General features: G+C 43.9%; 1 protein-coding gene across 11 annotated transcripts in view; it reads left to right on the top strand.

Moving 5' to 3' along the window:
* Positions 1–21,312, top strand: part of MRTFB (myocardin related transcription factor B) — a 128,655-nt gene that overhangs the window by 94,483 nt on the left and 12,860 nt on the right. For 7 of the 11 annotated variants that reach the window (XM_019820934.3, XM_019820933.3, XM_019820932.3 and 4 more), the window contains 5 exons: positions 395–527; positions 1,474–2,520; positions 4,187–4,330; positions 6,919–7,077; positions 7,401–7,538. In XM_019820934.3, coding sequence (XP_019676493.1) covers positions 395–527; positions 1,474–2,520; positions 4,187–4,330; positions 6,919–7,077; positions 7,401–7,538 — 1,621 coding nt within the window. Of the gene's footprint in view, positions 1–394; positions 528–1,473; positions 2,521–4,186; positions 4,331–6,918; positions 7,078–7,400; positions 7,539–18,561; positions 19,520–21,312 lie in introns of those variants that run through there. The other 4 variants (XM_019820936.3, XM_045047723.1, XM_019820935.3 and 1 more) reach the window with 2 other exon arrangements.

Here is a 21,312-nt window from a genome sequence, read left to right as displayed (position 1 = left end):
GGTCTGTTTCTGGATTCTCTGTTCTCTTCCATTTGTTGTTCTGCCCTTGTACCAGCACCACACCATCTTAATAACTGGCTTTATAATGAGTTTTGATAAGGGGTATGGCTCTTCCAGCTTTGCTTTCCTTCAGTGATGCCATGGCCATTCTTGGTCCTTTGTGTTTCCATATATAGCTCAGAATCACCTTCAGAATTTCTACCAAGCAAGCAAGCAAGCAAGCAAAACTTGCAGGGGGGGTCTCATTTGATTGATATCTTTATACTATTGAGTCTTCCAATCCACGACCATGATGATTTTGTCTTCACACATTAACAGTCAAGTCGTTAGCAGAAGCAGGATCAAATTCAGACATGATTTTATTATCAAGTCTAATTTTCTTTTCCTTTTGAAGGCCACTCAATGACAAAAATAACAACAGTGGGAATTCGGCTCTGAACAGCACCACGCCTAATACACCAAGACAGAATCCATCTGCTTCCGTGAGAAAGCCGGGGCCCCTGCCTTCTAGCCTGGATGACTTAAAGGTAATACTTCAAAGTAGAGTTTATTCACCCGTAATTACCACAAAAACAGAAATGATTGGCCACATTTGTCTGAGGTGTAGGTAAGTTTTCACTAGACCTTCAGCTTTACCAACAGTAAGATAACCTTTTCAGGGGTACTGTCTGTTTACGTCCAGTAAGTTTCTTTGAAGACGATCAGTAATAACTCTGATTTGTTGAGCATAGACCGTGTGTGGGCACCAGAACACTTGTGACTGCAGAGGGAGATTTTCTTCTTCCCCGCTCCTTGCTGAGTTGGGAGAAGCAGGAAAATGTTAACAGTCAAGAATCTCCTCTCTGAGGCCAGACTGCATAGGCTTCCTCCCTCAGCTCAGCTTCTGGTTATCCATGGTAGGTCAGACATAACGGTCTGCCTTTCACTGCCCCAATCTCCTCATCTGTGCACTAGGAATAATAATAATAACACCCACACCTCATGTGAAGATTAATTGTAAGAATAGGGGCATCCGAGTGGCTCAGTCACTTAAGCGTTCAGCTCTGGATCTCCCCTCAGGTCTTGATCTTAGGGTCGTGAGTTCGAGCCCCGAGTTGGGCTCTACGCTGGGCATGGAGTCTGCTTTAAAAAAAAGAAAAGAAAAGAAGAGAAAAGACAAAGTATAAAGCACTTCCATCAGTGTGTGGCACGTGGTAATTACTCAATGAATGTGACTGTCCTCGTCACGATTTCTGATTGTAAATCCTCAGACAGAACAGGAATTACCCTCTAAAAGCCCTTGCTTTACCTCCAGCCTTCCCAGTGCCACAGGTCCGTAGCTGTGTGTGCATCGGGAAGAGAAACCGTCCCCTTTGCCCATACATGGTAACGTGGAGCTGACAGGCGGTAGGCACGTTTTGCGTCTGGGCGTCCTGTAGATCTGTCGGGAGTTGCGGTACCGAGAGAAGAGACGTGATTTGTTTGTACTTGCAGGTGTCGGAACTGAAGACGGAGCTGAAGTTACGGGGTCTTCCGGTGTCGGGCACCAAACCGGACCTCATCGAACGCCTGAAGCCCTACCAGGAAGTGAACAGCAGCGCTGTTGCTGCCGGCGGCGTCCTGGCGGTGCCAGCGTCTGCCATCGTCGCCAGCAACCCAGAAGTCACCGTGGCACTGCCGGTGACAACGCTGCACAACTCCGTGACGAGCTCAGGCCCCTCTTTCAAGGCAGAGTTGCCGCCTGCCGGAAGCAGCAACGTCGCCCACGCCGAGAGCGTCAGCTCCCCCCTGCCCATCTCGCCTTCCCCCTCCGAGCAGTCCAGTCTCGGGACCGAGGACACAAGCATGGCAGACACGTTCACCGAGATCATGACCATGATGTCTCCCGCGCAGTTCCTGTGCTCGTCGCCGCTGAGAGTGACGGGCAGCGAGGACAGCCCGAGTCCCGCCAGCAGCACGCTGTCGAGTCTGGAACTGGACGCGGCCGAGAAGGACCGCAAGCTGCAGGAGAAAGAGAAGCAGATCGAGGAGCTAAAGAGGAAACTGGAACAGGAGCAGAAGCTCGTGGAAGTTCTGAAAATGCAGCTTGAGGTTGAAAAGCGAGGGCAGCGGCAGCAGCAGCAGCAGCCGCTGGAACCCCAGCCCGGCGCCGCGGCCAGCTCGGCCGGCAAGTTAGATCCGAAGCATGGCGGCGTGGGCTCCCCCGTCAAGGACGAGACCGCGCTGCCCGACTGCTCCAGCCCCAGGCGGCCTGGCCCGCTGGCCAGCCATCCTGTGGGCCAGCCTGTCTCGGCGGGCGGCCAGACCCTGGTTGCCAAAAAGGCCGTAGTGATCAAGCAGGAGGTCCCCGTGGCCCAGGCCGAGCAGCAGAGCGTCGTCCCACAGTTTTACGTGAGTTCCCAGGGACAGCCGCCGCCTGCCGTTGTCGCTCAGCCTCAGGCTTTACTGACCACACAAACCGCTCAGCTGCTGCTGCCGCTGTCCATCCAGGGCTCCAATGTCACCTCAGTGCAACTCCCAGTAGGCAGCCTCAGACTCCAGGTGTGAAGTGTGTCTTCTAACTCCTTTGCCTTACAGCCTGCATGGAACGGAAACTTGCCTTATGGCGAGCGCCCCAGCCTTCTCATACATGCACCCCAGCCGGGCCTCAGAGGTGCAGAAAATGTGTGCGTGGGGGGCGGGGACCTGGAATTTAATTCAGAAATGTTAATAGCTAGCATTGTCTCCACATAGTTAAAACAAGCAAGCGGTGCTTTCCTGCTTTTGATCGCTTTTATCTTTAGTGAACACGGTATCGTTAGTGAACGTGCAGACATTTTGAGATACCGGTTACAGTATCGTGAGAATAGCTGGTGTCGCTGAGTGCTTTTTGTGTGCAAGGCACAGGATCACGTACTTTATTTTCTTATTTATTTAAGTCATCTCTACACCCAGCATGGGGCTCCAACTCACGGCCCCGAGATCGAGAGTCACATGCTCCTCCGTGTATTTTAAATGGCTCACTCCCTTCAGCTCTCCCTTCCCCCCAGAAGATCTAAGTGATGGCACCCATTTTGAGGTAGAGAAACTGAGGCCTTGAAACGTTGGGTAAGTTGCTCTAGGACAGAGCCGGGTTTTCTAACTGCCCGGCCTTTACTTTTACGCCCACTCGTGTGTTCTGCCTCCTAAACGCGATTCTCGAAAGACACCATTGAAGTCAAGATGCCTAAGGCATGTGGGGCATCTGAGGAAAATGTGACCACAAACTTAGGAGTGAAGGTGTTGAGGGAGTTGATAAAACACTGGTAAGCATGAAACCTCCTTTTATGCCTCCTCCATAACCTGTGTATTGACCTTGTTTTTATGCAGTGCATTTGGTAGGTTTTCACACAGTGGGTGGGCGACAGGTGAACAGAAACCACCTGGGACAGTGCTCCTCAGCTTTGACCACCCGCCCCCCCACCCACATACTCTTCATGGCAGAGACCAGTGGGTTGTGCCCCTGAGGTTAGGAAGCATGACCCAGAGGCCCTTGGCATGTGCAAGCATTCTAATTTTCCTGTTTGATCTTTAGACTGTCTGTGAAATTCAAAGTCTACTCTGTGACACAGCTTTTCTAAACATGTATTTTTCCATCCAAATCTTCCATTAGAGTTGACATTCTCCATTCTGGGCCCGTGTGTGCCCCAGCACATAGCTGACTGTCTCCAGAGGGAGCACATACTGTTTGGGCAGTTAGGCCTCAGATTTTTCTTGCTGCTGTTAAAATTATTGTCACACCTGGCCTGTTGTGTGTAGAGCCACTATAGGTTTTTATTTCAGTTTTCCGTTTTCTCAAAATTTCCCAATGAGAATCTTAGCCACTTAAGAAATAATAAGAGCGTGAAAAAAACTGGTCTGGTGTTAGGTCTCTGGTTTAGAATTAAGGTTCAAACTGTGTTGTCGATGAAGTGTGTATCTATCTGTATTTTATCACTTCATTTCAGATATGTTCCCCACATGATCGCATGTTGCACATGTAAACTCTTTTTTTTTTTCAGTTTATGTATGTATTTTTTAAGTAACCTCTACGCCCAAACTCAACCCAAACTTTGCAGCTCCCACTCACAACCCCGAGATCCAGAGTCCCATGCTCTTCTGACCGAACCATCCAGGTGCCCCCAACACCTACACTCTTGATTCTGAGTTTGATTTTGATAATTAAATCAATATTTTGTTTGCTTCCTAGACTCCACCACAAGCAGGAATCCAGACTCAGACTCAGCCGCAGACAGCAGCCACCACCCTGTCCTCAGGCTTAGCCCAGACCGTACCTCAGAAGCAAGAAGCTTTCACGCCACATGTGCTCAGTCAGCCTCAGCAAGTTAGAAAGGTTGGTGAATGCTAACGAGTGACAGGCCGTCGCCGATGGTGACTGTCATCTGCTCAGCCATTCTGCAAGTGTCCTCATAGCGGTCTCTTCCGTGGGAAGCACCTGTTTGTTCTTTTGTATCACGCACCTCCCACTGGATGGGCCTCAGGCCACCTGCCATCCGGCTGCAGATTATGCAGTTATTAGGGAAAAAGGGTTCTTTTTTACTGAAAGACCGGTCATCTTAACAGTTAAAGCCCTTTTCCAAGTAAAAGTTTCAAAAGTTTGTTTTTAATCCTCATGTAGGATTTTTTGAGTTTTAAAATAAATTCCTTTTCAAATTAATCATCTTGTGGGGGAGGGGGAAGTGCTGTTCCCTGGGTAGAAATATTTGAAGTTGAAAAAGATACTTTTTCAGTGTCTACCTTGAATAAGATCTTTATATATTTAAGGGTTTGCCATCTTGCGGGCTAAGAGCCAGAGGGCCCAGGTGTGCGGATTCTGGTTCCCCACTTCCTACAGGTTTGGCCTTATGCAAAATTCACTTACTTCCTCTGAGCGTCATTTTCCTCATCTTTCAGATGACCGTGTTGGTCTAGGACTCAGTAACCCCTCCATGTGTTCCTACCAAAAAATTGTGATGTTGAATAGCCCAGAAGTTACAAAAATTCCCTCTTACCCAGCAGGTGGAGCTGTGTGCACATCTCCTTGACAGAAAACTCTTAAGGCCTCAAAAATAGGTCTTATTTTTAACCTTGAGAATTATTAGTCCCAGAATGTTAATCTTCAACATAAAAGAACTTGGATAATTAGGTGTACCTGTAGACATGCCCCAAGGTAGCGTGAACCGTCTGGGCTAAGACCACTTGAGCAGCAGACAGAAATTGACGCCTGAGGTCATCAGTAGTCACATTATCATGTGCTCTCTTCTGGAATCTCCTCTGGGAAATGCAGTGAGTTACAGCAGCATATTACTGACTTTGGGCTCACAATAACATTCTAGGGTGGTGATCGCCTCAGTGAACGTTCCAATGTTAAGACAGTTTTCTTTAAGAGAAGAGAGAGAAAAACAGGATATAGCCAGGAGAAATAAGGGTTTATTCACTAAGTCTCAATATTAGAATCAGGGATCATTAATTCCAGCTTTTTCAAAGAGGAGTATGCTTCCAGAACTCCTCGCCCAGAGCAGCTGTACCTTTTGAAGGGGTGTACACACACACACACACACACACACACACACACACACACACACACACACACACACTTGCCCACTTAAGAAATACGTATGTATGTTTACAATAGAAACGCAGAGGTAAGTTTTTCTCTTTCAGAATACTAGTGGTATAAAGTACATAAAATATTTTTATGAGTAAATCAGCTCTGTGAAATACAATCACAAAATCACACAGTGACCATACATTTGTAAAAGGCCCTAAGACCTTTGGCTCGTGATGGGGGCTAAACAGACACTTGTTAGTTCCACAGGAGGGAATCCTCACCGTTCCCTGACAGAGCGGAGGCCAGCTTCTCAGAAGGGGGCAGATTTTAAATGGGGCCCTGCAAGGATTTGGAGACACTTTCAACAAACTGAAAACCTGAGTGTGGCCGCAGCCTGTGTGGCCTTTCCGGTCGGACAGAAATGGGGCCGGGTGGTGGAAGCTTTTTGTGCCAGCCAGAGAGGAGGGTTTTACCGTAAGGACAGAGGAGCCAGGGATTGTGGGGGCTCCATCAGGTGTGTGCTGAGGCTGCAACTGTAGCCAGAGGGTCGACAGGGAGGGAGGCACAGTGAAGAGGATGCCACGGTACTCCCGTGATCAGGAGCAAGGACCTGGATTAGGACAGCGGAGGACAGAGGCCTGATTCAGGAGGCATTCGTAAGGCGTGTGAGCACTGAAGGGAGACAGCAGAGGAGACCGATGGCTCCGTTTACCAAAGTTTTAAAAATAAATGAAGGGAAAACCAAGAAGTACTTTTCCTCCGAGGCTGGTGGTGGTGGAAGGAAAGGGGAAAGTTTCGTTTGGAATATATTACATTTGAGATGTCCTGAATTTATGTTTGTAAATAAAGGTTATAAATATGGCTTTGGCACTTGGAAGCAAGGTGGAAAAGAGGTGGGTTTGGGGATTATTAGCTTAATCGTGGACATGAAAGCTGTGAAAGTAGATGAGACCACCCTGGTGAGGAATATGAGAAATTCAGCTATCGCCTAAGACAGAAATCATACTGAGCAAGCGCTGATTTCCCAGAAGGTACAGTCCACACCGCCATCAAAGACAGGCCACTGAGTAAAGGGACCACGGATGCTGGAGAATCAGGGTCGGCAGACCACGGCCTGAGGGCCACCTCCAGCGCCCCACCTGTTTCTGTAGATAAAGTTATTGGAAGCCAGCCCCACCCATTGATTTATGCGTTGTCCAAACTGCTGCTGGGCCAGAGTGGCAGAGGTGAACAGTTCCAACAGACACCCCGTGGCCTGCAGACCCTAAACTGCACACGTGGTGGCTCCTTACAGGGCAAGTCTGCCGACCCTCGTCCTAAAACATGGTTTTCTTCGGTAGGAAGAGCCAAAGAACAGATTGGATTGAATGGAAAATATTTGTCCGTTACAGGTTTTCACGAACTCGGCATCAAATTCAGTTCTTCCGTATGAGAGACCACCTGCTCCAGCGGTCCAGCAGCCCTTTGTGAACAAGACCTCCACCAGTGTTCTTCAGTCCAGAAGCGCACCACTTGCCTCCCTGCAGAATGGACCTACCGCTTCCAACAAGGTAGTGCTGTGCACACGGGGCAGCAGTAACAGTGCTTGCTCATGGGGCCCTAAAGCACTGCAGAACCCAGTGCTTCGGGCGTGGAGGGACTGAGTATCAATATTAATGGGACAAAATAGCCAAAGACCGTGGTGACGGTTGTTAAGGGGCAGCTTGGCTGTTACCGCGGAACAGATGACCCTTCCCTCACAGGATGGTGCCCCGGTGCCATCAGCCACACAGGCTGGAGGTGAGAAGGCTCCTGAGTTCAGGAGCGCCGTGACTCGGCCGCCCTCTGAGCTCACTGCCCAGACCTGACATGTGCCCTCCTCTTTTTGCCTCAGCCTAGTTCGCCCCCTCCACCCCAGCAGTGCGTCGTCCAGCACTCCCTGTTTGGGAGCCCGGTCCCCAAGACAAAAGACCCTCCCCGCTACGAGGAGGCCATCAAGCAGACACGTGGTGCCCCGTCCTCCCTTCCAGAGGTAAGTAAGCGAGACCAGCGGCCACGGTCTGTGGGCTGGTATCTGGGGTGTCGTCCTCACACTGAATCCCTTGTTTAAAACGCGCTTGCCGCTGTACGAACACAAATTTCAGAGCCAAGAACCTCATTTGCATTTGAAATGCTATTTTTTTTTAATTGAAGTATACTTGACATACAATATTATAGTGGCTTCAGGTGTTCAGCAGTCATTTGACACTCTTATACGTTATGAAATGTTCCCCAGGTAAGTGCAGTTACCATCTGTCACCATACAGTGTTATTACGAGATCACGGACTGTGTCCCCTGTGCTATACTGTACATCCCTGTGACTTGTTCTGTACCTGGAGACTCGTACTGTTAATAACCTCCACTTACTGTACCCATCCCCCCGCCCCATCTCCCCTCTGGCAGCCACCGGTGTGTTTGGATTTATGAGTGTTTCTGTTTTGTTTGTTCATTTATTCTGTTCTTTAGATTCCATAGAGAAGTGAAATCGTTTGGTATCTGCTTTTCTCTGTCCACCTTCTTTCACTTCACATAAACCCCTCGTAGTCCATCCCTACTGTCACAAATAGGAAAAATACTTTCTGTAGCTTGTTTTTAATGTTTTATTTTTGAGAGACAGAGAGATACTGAGCATGAGCAGGGTAGAGGCCAAGAGAGAGAGAGAAAGAATCAGAAGCAGGCTCCTGGCTCTGAGCTGTCAGCACAGAGCCCGATGTGGGGCTTGAACTCACAAGCTATGAGATCATCGCCTGAACCAAAGTTGGACACTTAACAGACTGAGCCACCCAGGCGCCCCAGAAAAATACTCTTTTTTTATAGCTGAGTAATAATCCTCTGTGTGTGTGTGTGTCACATCTTCTTTACCCAGTCATCTATCCGTGGACACTTAGGTTGCTTCCATATTTGGCTAGTGTAAGTCATGCTGCAGTAAACATAAGGGTACAGATATCTTTTCAAATTAATGGTTTTTGCTTTCTTTGGAAAAATACCCAGAGGGGCGCCTGGGTGGCGCAGTCGGTTAAGCATCCGACTTCAGCCAGGTCACGATCTCGCAGTCCGTGAGTTCGAGCCCCGCGTCGGGCTCTGGGCTGACGGCTCAGAGCCTGGAACCTGTTTCCAATTCTGTGTCTCCCTCTCTCTCTGCCCCTCGCCCGTTCATGCTCTGTCTCTCTCTGTCCCAAAAACAAATAAACGTTGAAAAAAAAAAAATTTAAAAAAAAAAAAAAAAAAAAAAAAAAAAAAAGAAAAATACCCAGAAGTGGAATTGCTGCATCATAGGGTAGTTCTATTTTTTAATTTTTTGAGGAATCTCCATACTGTTTTTCACAGTGGCTGCACCAGTTTGCATTCCCACCAGTAGTGAAAGAGGGTCCCCTTTTCTCCACATTCTTCCCAACACTTGTTACTTCTTGTCTTTTTGAGAGTGGCCATCCTGAACTGGTGTAAGTTGTTATCTCGTGGTTTTGATTTGCATTTCCCTGATGACTCTTTTCCATGTTGGCCATCTGGATGTCTTCTTTGGAAAAATGTGTATTCTGCTATTTGGGGGTGGAGGGATGGAATGTTCTGTATATATCTATTAAGTCTGTCTGGTCTTATGCATCATTCAGAGCCACGATTTCCTTACTGATTTTCTGCCTGGATGATCTATTCATTGATGTTAGTGAGGTGTTAAAATTCCCTACTATTATTTTATTACTGACAATTTTCCCCCTTTAGTCCATTAATATTTACTGTATCTGCAAAATATAGGGGCTCTTTTGTTGGGTGCATGGGTATTTACAGTTGTTATGTCCTCTTTTTGGATTGATCGCTTTAACGTTATGCGGTGCCCTTCTATGTCTCATTACAGCCTTTACTTTAAAGTCTGTTTTTGTCTGTTGTAAATTTTTAAATATTTGCTACCTTGGCTTTTTTGCTTCCATTTGTATGGAATATCTTCTCCTATCCCTTCACTTTAAGTCTGTATATGTCTTTAGGTCTGAAGTGAGTCTCTTATAGGCAGCACATAGATAGCTCTTGGGTTTTTTTGTATCCATTAGGTAACCCTGTGTCTTTTGACTGGACCATTTAGTCTGTTTATATTTAAAATGAAAGGTATGTACTTATTGGTGTTTTTTGTTTTCTGGTTGTTTTCAGAGTTCCTCTCATAGCTCTTCTCTTGCTTTCTTTGTGATTAGATGACTTTCTTTGATATTGTGCTTGGATTCCTTTCTCTTTATTTGTTGTGTGTCTTTTACAGGTTTTTTGATTTGTGGTTACCTTGAGGTTCATAAATAACATCCTAGGTATATAGTATTCTAAGTTGGCAGTTTGCTTAAGTCCAACACATTCTGAAAGTACTACATTTTTTCCCCCTTTTATGTATATAATGTCATAGTTTACATTTTTTTAATTTTGTGAATCCCTTAAGTAGTTATTGTAGATACAGTTGATTTTACTTCTTTGTCTTTCACCCCTCATACTAGTTTTATAAGTGAATGATCTACTATCTTTAACTGTTTTACCAGTGACACTTCTTCCTTTCATAATTTTCTTACTTCTAGTTAAGGCCTTTTCTTTTCTGCTTCAGGAAGTTCCTTTAACATTTCTTGTAAGGCCAGTTCAGTGGTGATGCACTCCTTTGACTTTTTTTGGCCTGGGCAACTCTTTATAAATTTCCCTCAATTCTGAATGCTGAGTAGAGTGTTCTTCGTTGTAGATTTTTTTTTCCTTTCACCACTTTGTATATATTACGCTGCTACCTTCTGTGAAGGTTTCTCCTGAGAAATCAGTGTATAGCTTCATGGTGTTTCCTTTATATGTAATTAGTTGCCTTTCTCTGTATCTTTAATTTTTGACGTTTTATTTTTTTTTTTTCAACGTTTATTTATTTTTGGGACAGAGAGAGACAGAGCATGAACGGGGGAGGGGCAGAGAGAGAGGGAGACACAGAATCAGAAACAGGATCCAGGCTCTGAGCCATCAGCCCAGAGCCTGACGCAGGGCTCGAACTCACGGACCGCGAGATCGTGACCTGGCTGAAGTTGGACGCTTAACCGACTGCGCCACCCAGGCGCCCCAATTTTTGACATGTTTTAAATGTGTACTTACTTTTGAGAGAGAGAGAGAGAGTGAGAGCAGGGGAGGGACAGAATCTGAAACAGGCTCCAGGCTCTGAGCTGTCAGCACAGAGCCTGATGCGGGGATTGAACCCACAAACCATGAGATCATGACCTGAGATGAGGTCCTACACTTAACGACTGAGCCATGCAGGCACCCCTAAGTTTTGACATTTTAGTTATTATGTGGACTTCCTTAGGTTCATCTTGTTTGGAACTCTCCACCTTCCTGTACCTGGCTATCTGTTTCCTTCTCCAGGTTAGAGAAGTTTTCACCTATTTTTTCTTCAAAGTTTTCTGGCCCTTTTTTTCTCTCTTCTCCTTCAAGGAATTTATAAGGCAAATGTCAGTATAGTTGTTGACCCAGAGGTCTCTTAACCTAACCTCATTTTTTTTTCTATTCTTCTTTTTGCTATTCAGTTTGGATGATTTCCACAGCGCTGTCTTCCAGATAACTCACCTGTTCTTCTGCGTCCTCATCTGCTGCTGATTCCCTCTTGTGTATTTTTCAGTTCTGTTATTTTGTTCTTCAGCTTTGATTGGTTCTTTTTTTATATTTTCTGTCTCTTTGTTGAAGTTCTGAGTTCATCCATTCTTCTCTCAGATCCAGTGAACATCTTTTATGACCATTACTTTGAATTCTTTATCAGGTAGATTGCTTATCTCTGTTTCATGTAGTCCTTTTTCTGAGGTTTTATGTTGTTCTTTCATTTGGAACATATTACTCTGTCTCCTCATTTTGTCTGACTCTGTGTTTGTTTCTATGTATTAGGTAGCTTGGCTCCATCTCCTGGTCTTAAAAGTGGTGGCTTTGTGTAGAAGGCGTCCCTTACGGCCCAGTGACACAATCCAATCAGGTGATGCTCACCAGAACCATGCACTCGAGGGTGATGTCTGTGTGGGCTGTTGTGACTGGGCCAAGACTTCTGTGGGTACGCTGGTGGGCAGGGCTGGCCCCACCCTTCTACAGAACAAGCTGCCCACTTGGTGGGGCAGGGCAAGCGTCGTTAGCAAGACTGATGGACAATGTCAGAGCTGGCTCCCACCAGTATTTACATTCATAGACAAATATCCCACAGATCTGTGCTCTTCCAGCACATGCCCTAAAAAGTAAATCTCCTTCGCATATACCCCAGACGCTTTCCAAACTGCTACTTCTGTGCTGGGTCTTAGACTAAGTGATATAATGCACTGGCCCTTTAAAAGCAGAATCTCAGTTCCCTATAGCCTTCTGGCTCCTGCCCCACTAATTTTCAAAGCCAAAGATTATGGGGGTTCATGTCCCCATTGGAGATCCCCAAGGTTGGGGGTGCCCACTGTGGGGCTTGATCTCACTCCCACTTATGGGTGATAGGGATCACAGTGACTGGGATTTGGTTTCTGACCACACCCCACCCCTCCTTCCCTTCTCCATGTGGCTTTCTTTTTATCTTTAGCTGTGGGAGAGGTTCTGTTAGTCTTCAGGTCATTTTCAGAAGGAGTTTCACTATATTTAGTTACACACTTCATGTGTCCATGGGAAGTGAGCTCAGGATCCACCTACTCTGCCATTTCCCATGCTTCTCCTTTAAATGCTACTTTAAATCAAAATACCACTCACTGTGAAGACTGCCAAACAATTTCGGCAGCTGTGTAACCTGCAATTCCTACTTACTCACAAATTCAGGGTTTGTCTTTTAACTTCTCCTTGGGGGGTGGGTCATGTTAAGGATAGATGTGATGGTAGCCAGGGCATGTATTTTATACACGTTTCTCTTTTCTTCTCTTCTTATTTTTTTAAAGCCAAGTATAATTAACATATAGGTGTACAATATAGTGATCCAGTAAACCAGGTTCTCTGGTTGCTTTTTTTAAAAATTTACATCCATGTTAGTTAGCTTACAGTGCAATTTACGAGTCTAGTTGTTGTGTTTTTCTTTTTTAATTTACATCCAAGTTACATTTACATCCAGTTAGCATATGGTGCAATAATGATTTCAGGAGTAGAATCCAATGATTTATCCCCTACATGTTAACACCCAGTGCTCATCCCACAAGTGTCCTCCTTAATGCCCCTTGCTCATTTAGCCCATCCCCCCCAACACCTCCAGCAACCCTCAGTTTGTTCTCTGTATTTAGGAGTATTATGTTTTGTCCCCCTCCCTGTTTTTATATTATTTTTACTTCCCTTCTGTTATGTTCATCTATATGAGTTACGTCATATGAGTTTGTCTTTCTCTGAATGACTAATTTTGCTTAGCATAATACCCTCTAGTTGCATCCATGTTGTTGCAAATGGCAAGATTTCTTTCTTTTTGATTGCCTAGTAATACTCCATTGTATATATATATACACCACATCTTCTTTATCCATTCATCCATCAATGGACATTTGGGCTCTTTGCATACTTGGGCTATTTTTGATAGTGCTGCTATAAACATGGGGGGTGCACTTGCCCCTTCGAAACAGCACACCTGTATCCTTTAGATAAATACCTAATAGTGCAATTGCTGGGTCATAGGGTAGTTTTATTTTTAATTTTTTGAGGAACCTCCATACTGTTTTCCAGAATGGCTGCACCAGTTTGCATTCCTACCAGCAGTGCAAGAGGGTTTCTTTTTCTCCATCCACAGCAACATCTGTTGTTGCCTGAGTTGTTAGTGTTAGCCTTTCTGACAGGTGTGAGGAGGTATCTCATTGTGGTTTCGATTTGTATTTCCTTGATGATGAGTGATGTGGAACATTTTTTTCTTGTGTAGGTTGGCCATCTAGATGTCTTCTTTGGAAAAGGGTCTGTTCGTGTCTTTTGCCCTTTCTTCACTGGATTCTTTGTTTTTTACGTGTTGAGTTTGATAAGTTCTTTATAGATTTTGGATACTAACTCTTTATCTGATACGTCATTTGGAAATATCTTCTCACATTCTGTTGCTTGCCTTTTGGTTTTGCTGATTGTTTCTTTCGCCATGCAGAAGCTTTTTATCTTGATGAGGTCCCAGTAGTTCAAGAGGCTGGTTTTTATTGTCTCTTTTTCCTTTGTTTGTTTTATTTCTTAAATTCCACATATGAATGAAATTATTTGGTATTTTTCTCTGACTGACTTACTTCACTTAGCATTAGGCCTGCCAAATCCACCCATGTTGTATATGGCAAGGTCTCATTCTTTTTTTGTGTGTGGCTGAGTAATATTCCATTGTGTATAATATACTCCATCTTCTTTATCCATTCATCTATCACTGGACACTTAGATTGCTTCCATCATTTGGCTGTTGTAACTAATACTGCAGTAAACATAGGGGCGCCTATCTCTTTTCAAATTAGTGTTTTGTTTTCTTTGGGTAAATACCCAGTGCTGAGATTACTGGATCATATGGTAATTATGTTTTTAATTTTTTAAGGAACTTCCATACTGTTTTCCACAGTTGCTGTACCAGTTTGCATTCCCATCAACAGTGCACAAGGGTTCCTCTTTCTTCACATCTTCGTCAATACTTGTTGTCTTGTGTTTTTGATTTCAGCCATCTCACAGGTGTAAAGTGGTGGCTCATTGTGGTTTTGATTTGCATTTCCCTGATGATGAGGGATGTTGAGCATCTTTGTATGTGTTTGTTACCTATCTGTATGTTTTCTTTGGAAAAATGCCTGTTCATGTCTTCTGCCCATTTTTAACTGGATTGGGTTTTTCTTGGTGTTGAATTATAGAAGTTCTTTGTATATTTTGGATATTAACCCCTTGTCAGTTAGATCATTTGCAAACATCTTCTCTCATTCAGTAGGCTGCCTTTTTGTTTTGTTAATGGTTTCCTTTACTGTGCAAAAGCTTTTTATCTTGGTGTAGTACCAAGAGCTTAATTTTGCTTTTGTTTCTCTTGGCAGAGGAGACATATATACAAAAATGTTTCTGTGGCTGATATCCCAAGAAATTATTACCTAAGTTTTCTTCTAGGACTTTGATGGTTTCAGGCCTCACATTTAAGTCACTAATCAATTTTGAGTTTATTTTTGTACCTGGTGTAAAAAAAGTGCTCCAGTTTCACTCTTTTGCATGTAGCTGTCCAGTTTTCCCAACACCGTCTGTTGAAGAGACTATGTTTTCTTCTTTGTATATTCTCTTTTCCTTTGTTATAGATTAATTGGCCATAAAGGCATGTTTATTTCTGGACTGTTCTGTTCCATTGATCTATGTGTCTGTTTTTCTGCCAGTACAGTACCGTTCTGATTACTCTAGTTTTGTATCTTGAAAACTGGGATTGTGCTACCTCCAACTTTGTTCTTCCTCTTCCAGATTGCTTTGGCTATTTAGGGTCTTTTGTGGTTCCATACAGCTTGTAGGATTGTTTGTTCTAGTTCTGTGGGAAATGTTGGTATTTTGATAGAGATTGCATGAAATATGTAGATTGCTTTGGGTAGTGTGAACATTTTCACAATACTGGTTCTTCCAATCCATGGGCATGGGATGTTTTTCCATTTGTTTATGTCATTTTCAGTTTCTTTCATCAGTGTTTCATAGTTTCTAGACCACAGGTCTTTCACCTCCTTGGTTAAGTTTATTCGTGAGCATTCTATTCTTTTTGATACAGTTGTAAATGGGATTGTTTTCTTAATGCCTTTTTCTGTTACTTCATTATTAATATATAGAAATGCAATAGATTTCTATATATTAACTTTGTGTCTTGTGACTGCACTGAATTCATTATCAGTTCTAGTATTTTCTTTATATAGTATCATGCTCTCTGCAAATAGTAGAAGTTTTACTTCTTCCTTGCCACTTTGGACACCTTTTACTTCTTTTTCTTATCTCATTGCTATGTATTCACATCCAGTACTGTGTTGAATAAACACCGTGAGAGTGGACATCCTTCACTTGCTCCTGATCTTAGAGGAAAAGCTGTTTCTCACTATCAAGTATGAGGTTACCTGTGGGTTTTTCCCATATACGGCCATTATGATGTTGATGTATGTTCCCTCTAAACTTACTTTGTTGAGAAGTTTTATCCTAAATGGATGTGACACTTCATCAAATGCTTTTCCTCCATCTATTGAGAAGATCATATGGTTTTTATTCTTTATCTTGTTAATGTGATGTATCATTCTTGATTGATTCATAAGTATTGAACCATCTTTGCATCTCAGGAATAAAAACCATTTGATCATGGTGAATGATCTTTTTAATGTATTGTTGAATTAGGTTTGCTAATATTTTGGTGAGGATTTTTGCATCTATGTTTATCAGACATCATACTAACTTATAGTTTTATTTTCTTTTTTTGTAGTGTCTTTATCTGGCTTTGGTATCAGGGTAATGCTGGACTTATAGAATGAATTTAGAAGCTTTCCTTCCTCTTCTATTTTGGATTAGTTTGAGAATAGATATTAACTCTTCTTTAAATGTTTGGTAGAATTCACTTGTGAAGCCATCTGGTCCTGGACTTCTGTTTGTTGGGAGTGTTTAGATTACTGATTCAATTTCTTTACTAGTAATCAGTCTGTTCCAATTTTCTATTTCTTTCTGATTCACTTAGGGAAAATGATATGTTTCTAGAAATTCATCCATTTCTTCTAGGCTGTCCAATTTGTTGGCATATAATCTTTCATAGTATTTCTTATATTTTTTTGTGTCTCTGTGGTGTTGGTTATTTCTCCTTCATTTCTGATTTTATTTTTTTGAGTCTTATTGTTTCTTTTTTGAGGAGTTTGGCTAAAAGTTCATCAATTTTGTTGGTCTTTTCAAAGAACCAGCTCCTGGCTTCATTGCTCCATCTGTTATTTGGGGGGGGGGGGGGGTTATTTTGTTTGTTTAGTCTATTTCATTGATTTCTGCTCTAATGTTTATTATTTCCTTCCTTATACTGGCCTGGGGCTTTTTTTTCTAGCTCCTTTAGGTTTAAGACTAGGTTGTTTGAGATTTTTCCTACTTCTTGAGGTAGGCCTGTATTGCCATAATCTTCCCTCTTAGAACAGCTTCTGCTGCATCCCAGAGATTTTGGACCGTTAGGTTTTCATTTTCATTTGTCTCCATTTATATTTTGTTTCCTTTTTGATTTCTTCTTTGATTTGTTGGTTGACCCATTCATTAAGTAGCATGTTCTTTCCATATTTTTTTCTTGTAATTTTTAGTTTTATACCATTGTGGTTGGAAAAGATGCATGATAGGATTTCAGTCTTTTTTAATTTATTGAGACTTGTTTTGTCTAATATGTGATCTGTTCTGGAGAGTGTTCCATATGTACTTGAAAAGAATGTGTATTCTTTTGGTTTTGAATGAAATGGTCTGAATATATGTTAGGTCCATCTGGTCCAATGTGTCATTCAAAGCCACTGTTTCCATGTTTTTTGTCTGGATGATCTATCCATTGATGTAAGCGGGGTGTTAAAGTCCCCTAGCCTTAGGTACTACTGTCAGTTTCTTCCTTTATGTCTAGTAATAGATGCTTTATGTATTTAGATTCTTCCATGATGGGTACGTAACTATATGTAATTGTTATATCCTCTTATTGGACTGTTCCCATTTCATTCTGTAGGGTCTTTTGTTTTAAAGTCTGTTTTATCTGATGTAAGTATTGCTGTGTCAGCTTGCTTTTTGCTTCCATTTGCATAATTATTTTTCTATCCCTGTACTTTTCAAAATGTGTCTTTAGTCTACAGTCAGTCTCTGGTAGGCAGCATATATTTCTTATCCATTCTGTCACCCTATGTCTTTTGATTGGAACATTTAATCCATTTACATTCAAGTAATTATTGATGGGTATATCTGCTTATTGCCATTTTGTTATTTGTTTTATGGTTCGTTTTCTAGTTCCTCTCTGTTCTTTTCCCCTTTTGCTGTCTTCCCTTGTGGTTTGGTGTCTTTCTTGAATCATATGCTTGGATTCCTTTCACTTTACCTTTTGCGTATCTATTACCGGTTTTTGATTTGTGGTTACCATTAGGTTGATATATAACATCCTATGCATATGGCGTAGGCATATATTAAGTTGATGGTTAAGTGTGCACCCAATCTAAAAGCACTAAATTTTTACTCTTTGCCTCTGCATGTTTTATGTATATGCTGTCATACTTTACATCCTTTTATTTTGTGAATTACCTTGACTGATTTTTGTAGATATAATTGATTCTACTGCTTTTGTGCTTTAACCTCCAAATTGGGTTTTTATAAGTGACTAATCTATGACTTTTCTTATGTTTGCATTTACCTGTGAAATTTTTTCCTTTCCTAATTTTCTTATTCCTGAACCTGGCCTTTTCTTTCCAAAGAATCCCCTTGAACATTTCTTGTAAGGCTGTTTTGGTGGTGATGAAGTCCTTTAAATTTTGTTTGACAAACTTCATCTCCTATTCTGAATGATACTGTTTGCTGGGTAGAGTATTCTTGGAGGTTTTTTTTCCTTTCCACCCTTTGAATATATCATCCCACTCCCTTCTGGCCTGCAAGGTTTATGCTGGACAATGAGCCAATAGCTATATGGGGTTTCCTTTGTACGTAACCATTTTCCTTTGCTGCTTTTATAATTCTTTGTCACTACTTTTTGCCATTTGAAATGTGTCTCAGTGTTTACCTTCTTGGGTCATCTTCTTTAGGGCGCACTATGCCTCCTAGATCTGGTTGTCTGTTTCCTTTTCCAGATTAGAGAAGTTTTTGGCTATTAATTTTTCAGATAAATTTGGGATCACAATAATTTGAATATTGTTATGGTTTGTTGTGTTGCTGATTCCCTTAACCTATTCTCATTTTTTATTTTGTTGTTGTTCAGCTTGGTTGCTTTCCATTACTCTGTCTTCCAGGTGACTGATCCATTCTTCTGCTTCCTCTGTGATTAAAAATACACAAGAGGGAATCAATTTCACTTATTGAGCTCTTAATCTCTGGTTCTTTTTTATATTTTGGGATACAGTCCACTGTCTCTTTATTTTGTCTAAACCTGTTTGTTTCTTTGTACTAGGAAAATCAGCTATGTCTCCTGCTTTTGAAAGTGGGGTCCTCATGAAGAAGAGGTCCTGTCGTACCCTGTAGTGCCATGTGCCTCGCTCACCAGAAGTAGTTGCTTCAGGGGGTCTCCTACGTGTGTTGCATGCACCCCACTGTTGTGGCTGAGCCACATTTGCCTTCAGTCCAGTTGGCTGCAGTGACCCAACTTTGCCTACTGTGGCAGGATTTCGTCTTTGTGCTGTTAAAGGGCCAGTCTGGGGCTGCCTTGGGCTTGTAGTTGGATCAGACCAGATCCCTGCCTTCAGCCCAAGTTGACAGGGCTATGGTTATACCAGCCTGCAGGGCACTCTCCCTGCTTTGTCCCTGAGAGCCTTTGACTGCCGGCCCTGCCCACTAATAAGAGCACCTGTCTGCTCCAAGCCTTCGTGTGTGCGGTTATCTTCCCGTCTGCCCAGGGCAGGTTGGATGGTGTGAGTCCCCGAGAGAATGACAATCAGTATGTGGGGTTACCAAGGCAGGTGGAGAGTATTTGTGCTGGTTCCTACAAGTGTCGGGTGTCTAAACTTGGCAGGCGGGGGAAGAATGGTGCCCACCAGCTCTTTGGCTCTTGCAGAAGTCTGCCAAAGATCCCTGCCTCTCCAGCACATGTTCTGAGATTAGTAAATACAAAATTAATCTGCTTCCCTTATACCCCAGGCGCTTTTCAAACTGCTCCTTCTATGCTGTATCTCAGTGGGGTTGTTCGTTATGCTGGGTCTTTAAGGGTGGGGACTCGGTTTCCCATTGCCATCCTGCTCTCCCAGAGCTAAGCCCACCGATTGTTAAAGGACCCAGAGTTAAGGCCCACTGGTTTTCAACGTTTCCCAGTTCAGGTCCCCGATGTTTGGGGTGCCTTATGTGGGTGGGGTCTGCTCCCCTCCCTTCTCTGTGCTTGTGGTATCCCTCTCCTTTGTGGTCTGTCTCACCAGGAACTTGATTCCCTACTGCGTCTCTGCCCCCCCCTCCTCTTTTCCATGTCTCTTTTCCATGTATTCTCCTACCATTACCCGTGCGAAGTCTGCTATGTCACTCTTGTACCCATGTGGCTGTCATCTGGCTTTGTCCATGGGATCAGGTGAGCCGAGGGTCCTGGATTCCACCATCCTCCCAGAAGTCCTCTATGGGGCCCTCTTTCCTAAAGCTGCCATTCGTCGGGGGCATTCAGCTGATGGTCTTCCACCTGGCTGGCCATCGGGACTGCCCAGCCCCTACCTTACCCTGCTTCATCTTCCACGCGTCTCCAGAACCCTCTGCTCCAGTTGACCAGCTTGTGCAAACCATTTTGCTAGTGTTTTGAGCAAGAGCACTCTGGAGGAGACCGACCTCCTCCTGACTTCACTGGGCGCTGATCCGCAGCCCAACCAGGTGCTCCTAGGCACGGTGCACCAGGCGTCCCCCTGTCCGCCGATCCTTCCTCATTGCTCCCTATTGCAAGCCATGGGAAGAGAGTTCCTGTTGGTAAAGGCGTCCGGCCCGCAGTGGGTGCCCAACAACATTCTTGTCATACCTTCCCCTAAACTTTGTCCTGGTCTCCTGGTCTCCCTCCCCCTCTAAACTAAACGGTAAGTCTCGAGAAAGAACCCCTGCCTCACAGAGGATCCACACTTTGTGTAGCAAGCACTGAACAAGCCCGTCCCCTCAACCAGGCAGTGAGCGGTCACCATAACCTACCCAGCTGCCTCAGCGGACAGCTGCAGAAATTGCTCGGTCCCAGGCCGCAGCATACAGTTCGGCATGCTCCCAGGGTGGCCTGCCTCCCGGGAAGTGCAATTTCCATGTGCTTCGGACTGCTTAGAGCCAAAGGAACACAGTCCCTGTCGTTGAAGTTTTCTTCAGTTCCATAGTCAGCAGGGGCCCTTATCTGTGAGGGGAGAACCAAATTTCAGAAATAGTTTTAAACATTTACAAAAAGAATGGGAACACACGGTGCTAGACTAGATGGTCCTCCCCATTAGTCCGTAAGAAGTGACACCTGTTCTCTCCACAGGAGAGCAGAGATGAAATGAAAGGCAAAGAGCTTAACTGCAATTGGTGAGAAAATTAATAGGTAGGACGCATCCTTCCAAACCTGGTTCTCATGTGTAGGTTCATATGTGCTGCTCACTTGATGCATGGAACGGCAGAGAAGGAACCTCACCTCCCTTTAACCAAAGACAGCTGACCGGAATCCCTGCCATGTTTGTGTCTGGTTGTTGTTCACAGGCCAAGGGAGCTCAGCTCTACATCACTGTCTGGTGTTCTTTATACACCGTTAAGCACCGAACTCCAGGCATGCTGAGGTTTTTAAAATACCTTCCCTCAGACTTCCAATTTCACTATTGGCTAAGCAAGTCTTCCACAGATAACAGCTGTAAAGCCTGGTCTTAATACAAAGAGCACTAACATGAGGGCATTGAAGAGTGAATCGATGCAGCATATTCTGATGAGGAGTCCAGACTCGGAGGAAGGGAGATAAAAGGCATGAATTCCCTCTTTTTGCTGCTTTTACTCTGGGATCAAGCTAAGTGGTGAGGTTACCGGTCGAAAAACCATAGCCTTTATGCCCTGGGAAGTCCGAGGGCTGAGTTGAGAGCAACCTAAAAGGAAAGGAACAAGTGGGGAAGATCCCCAAATTCTGTCTGTATCTCGAGCTGACTCCTAAGCCACAGAGACATTGGGTGGTCATGGGAGCAGGCTAAAGCTAAGATGTGAGCTGTGACTGACCTTCCAAATGTTTCTTGGGCAG

This window comes from Felis catus, chromosome E3, assembly GCF_018350175.1.
Source record: "Felis catus isolate Fca126 chromosome E3, F.catus_Fca126_mat1.0, whole genome shotgun sequence".
Classification (NCBI taxonomy): domain Eukaryota; kingdom Metazoa; phylum Chordata; class Mammalia; order Carnivora; family Felidae; genus Felis; species Felis catus.
Note: the sequence above shows the minus strand (reverse complement) of the source record. Positions and strands in the feature narration are given on the sequence as shown.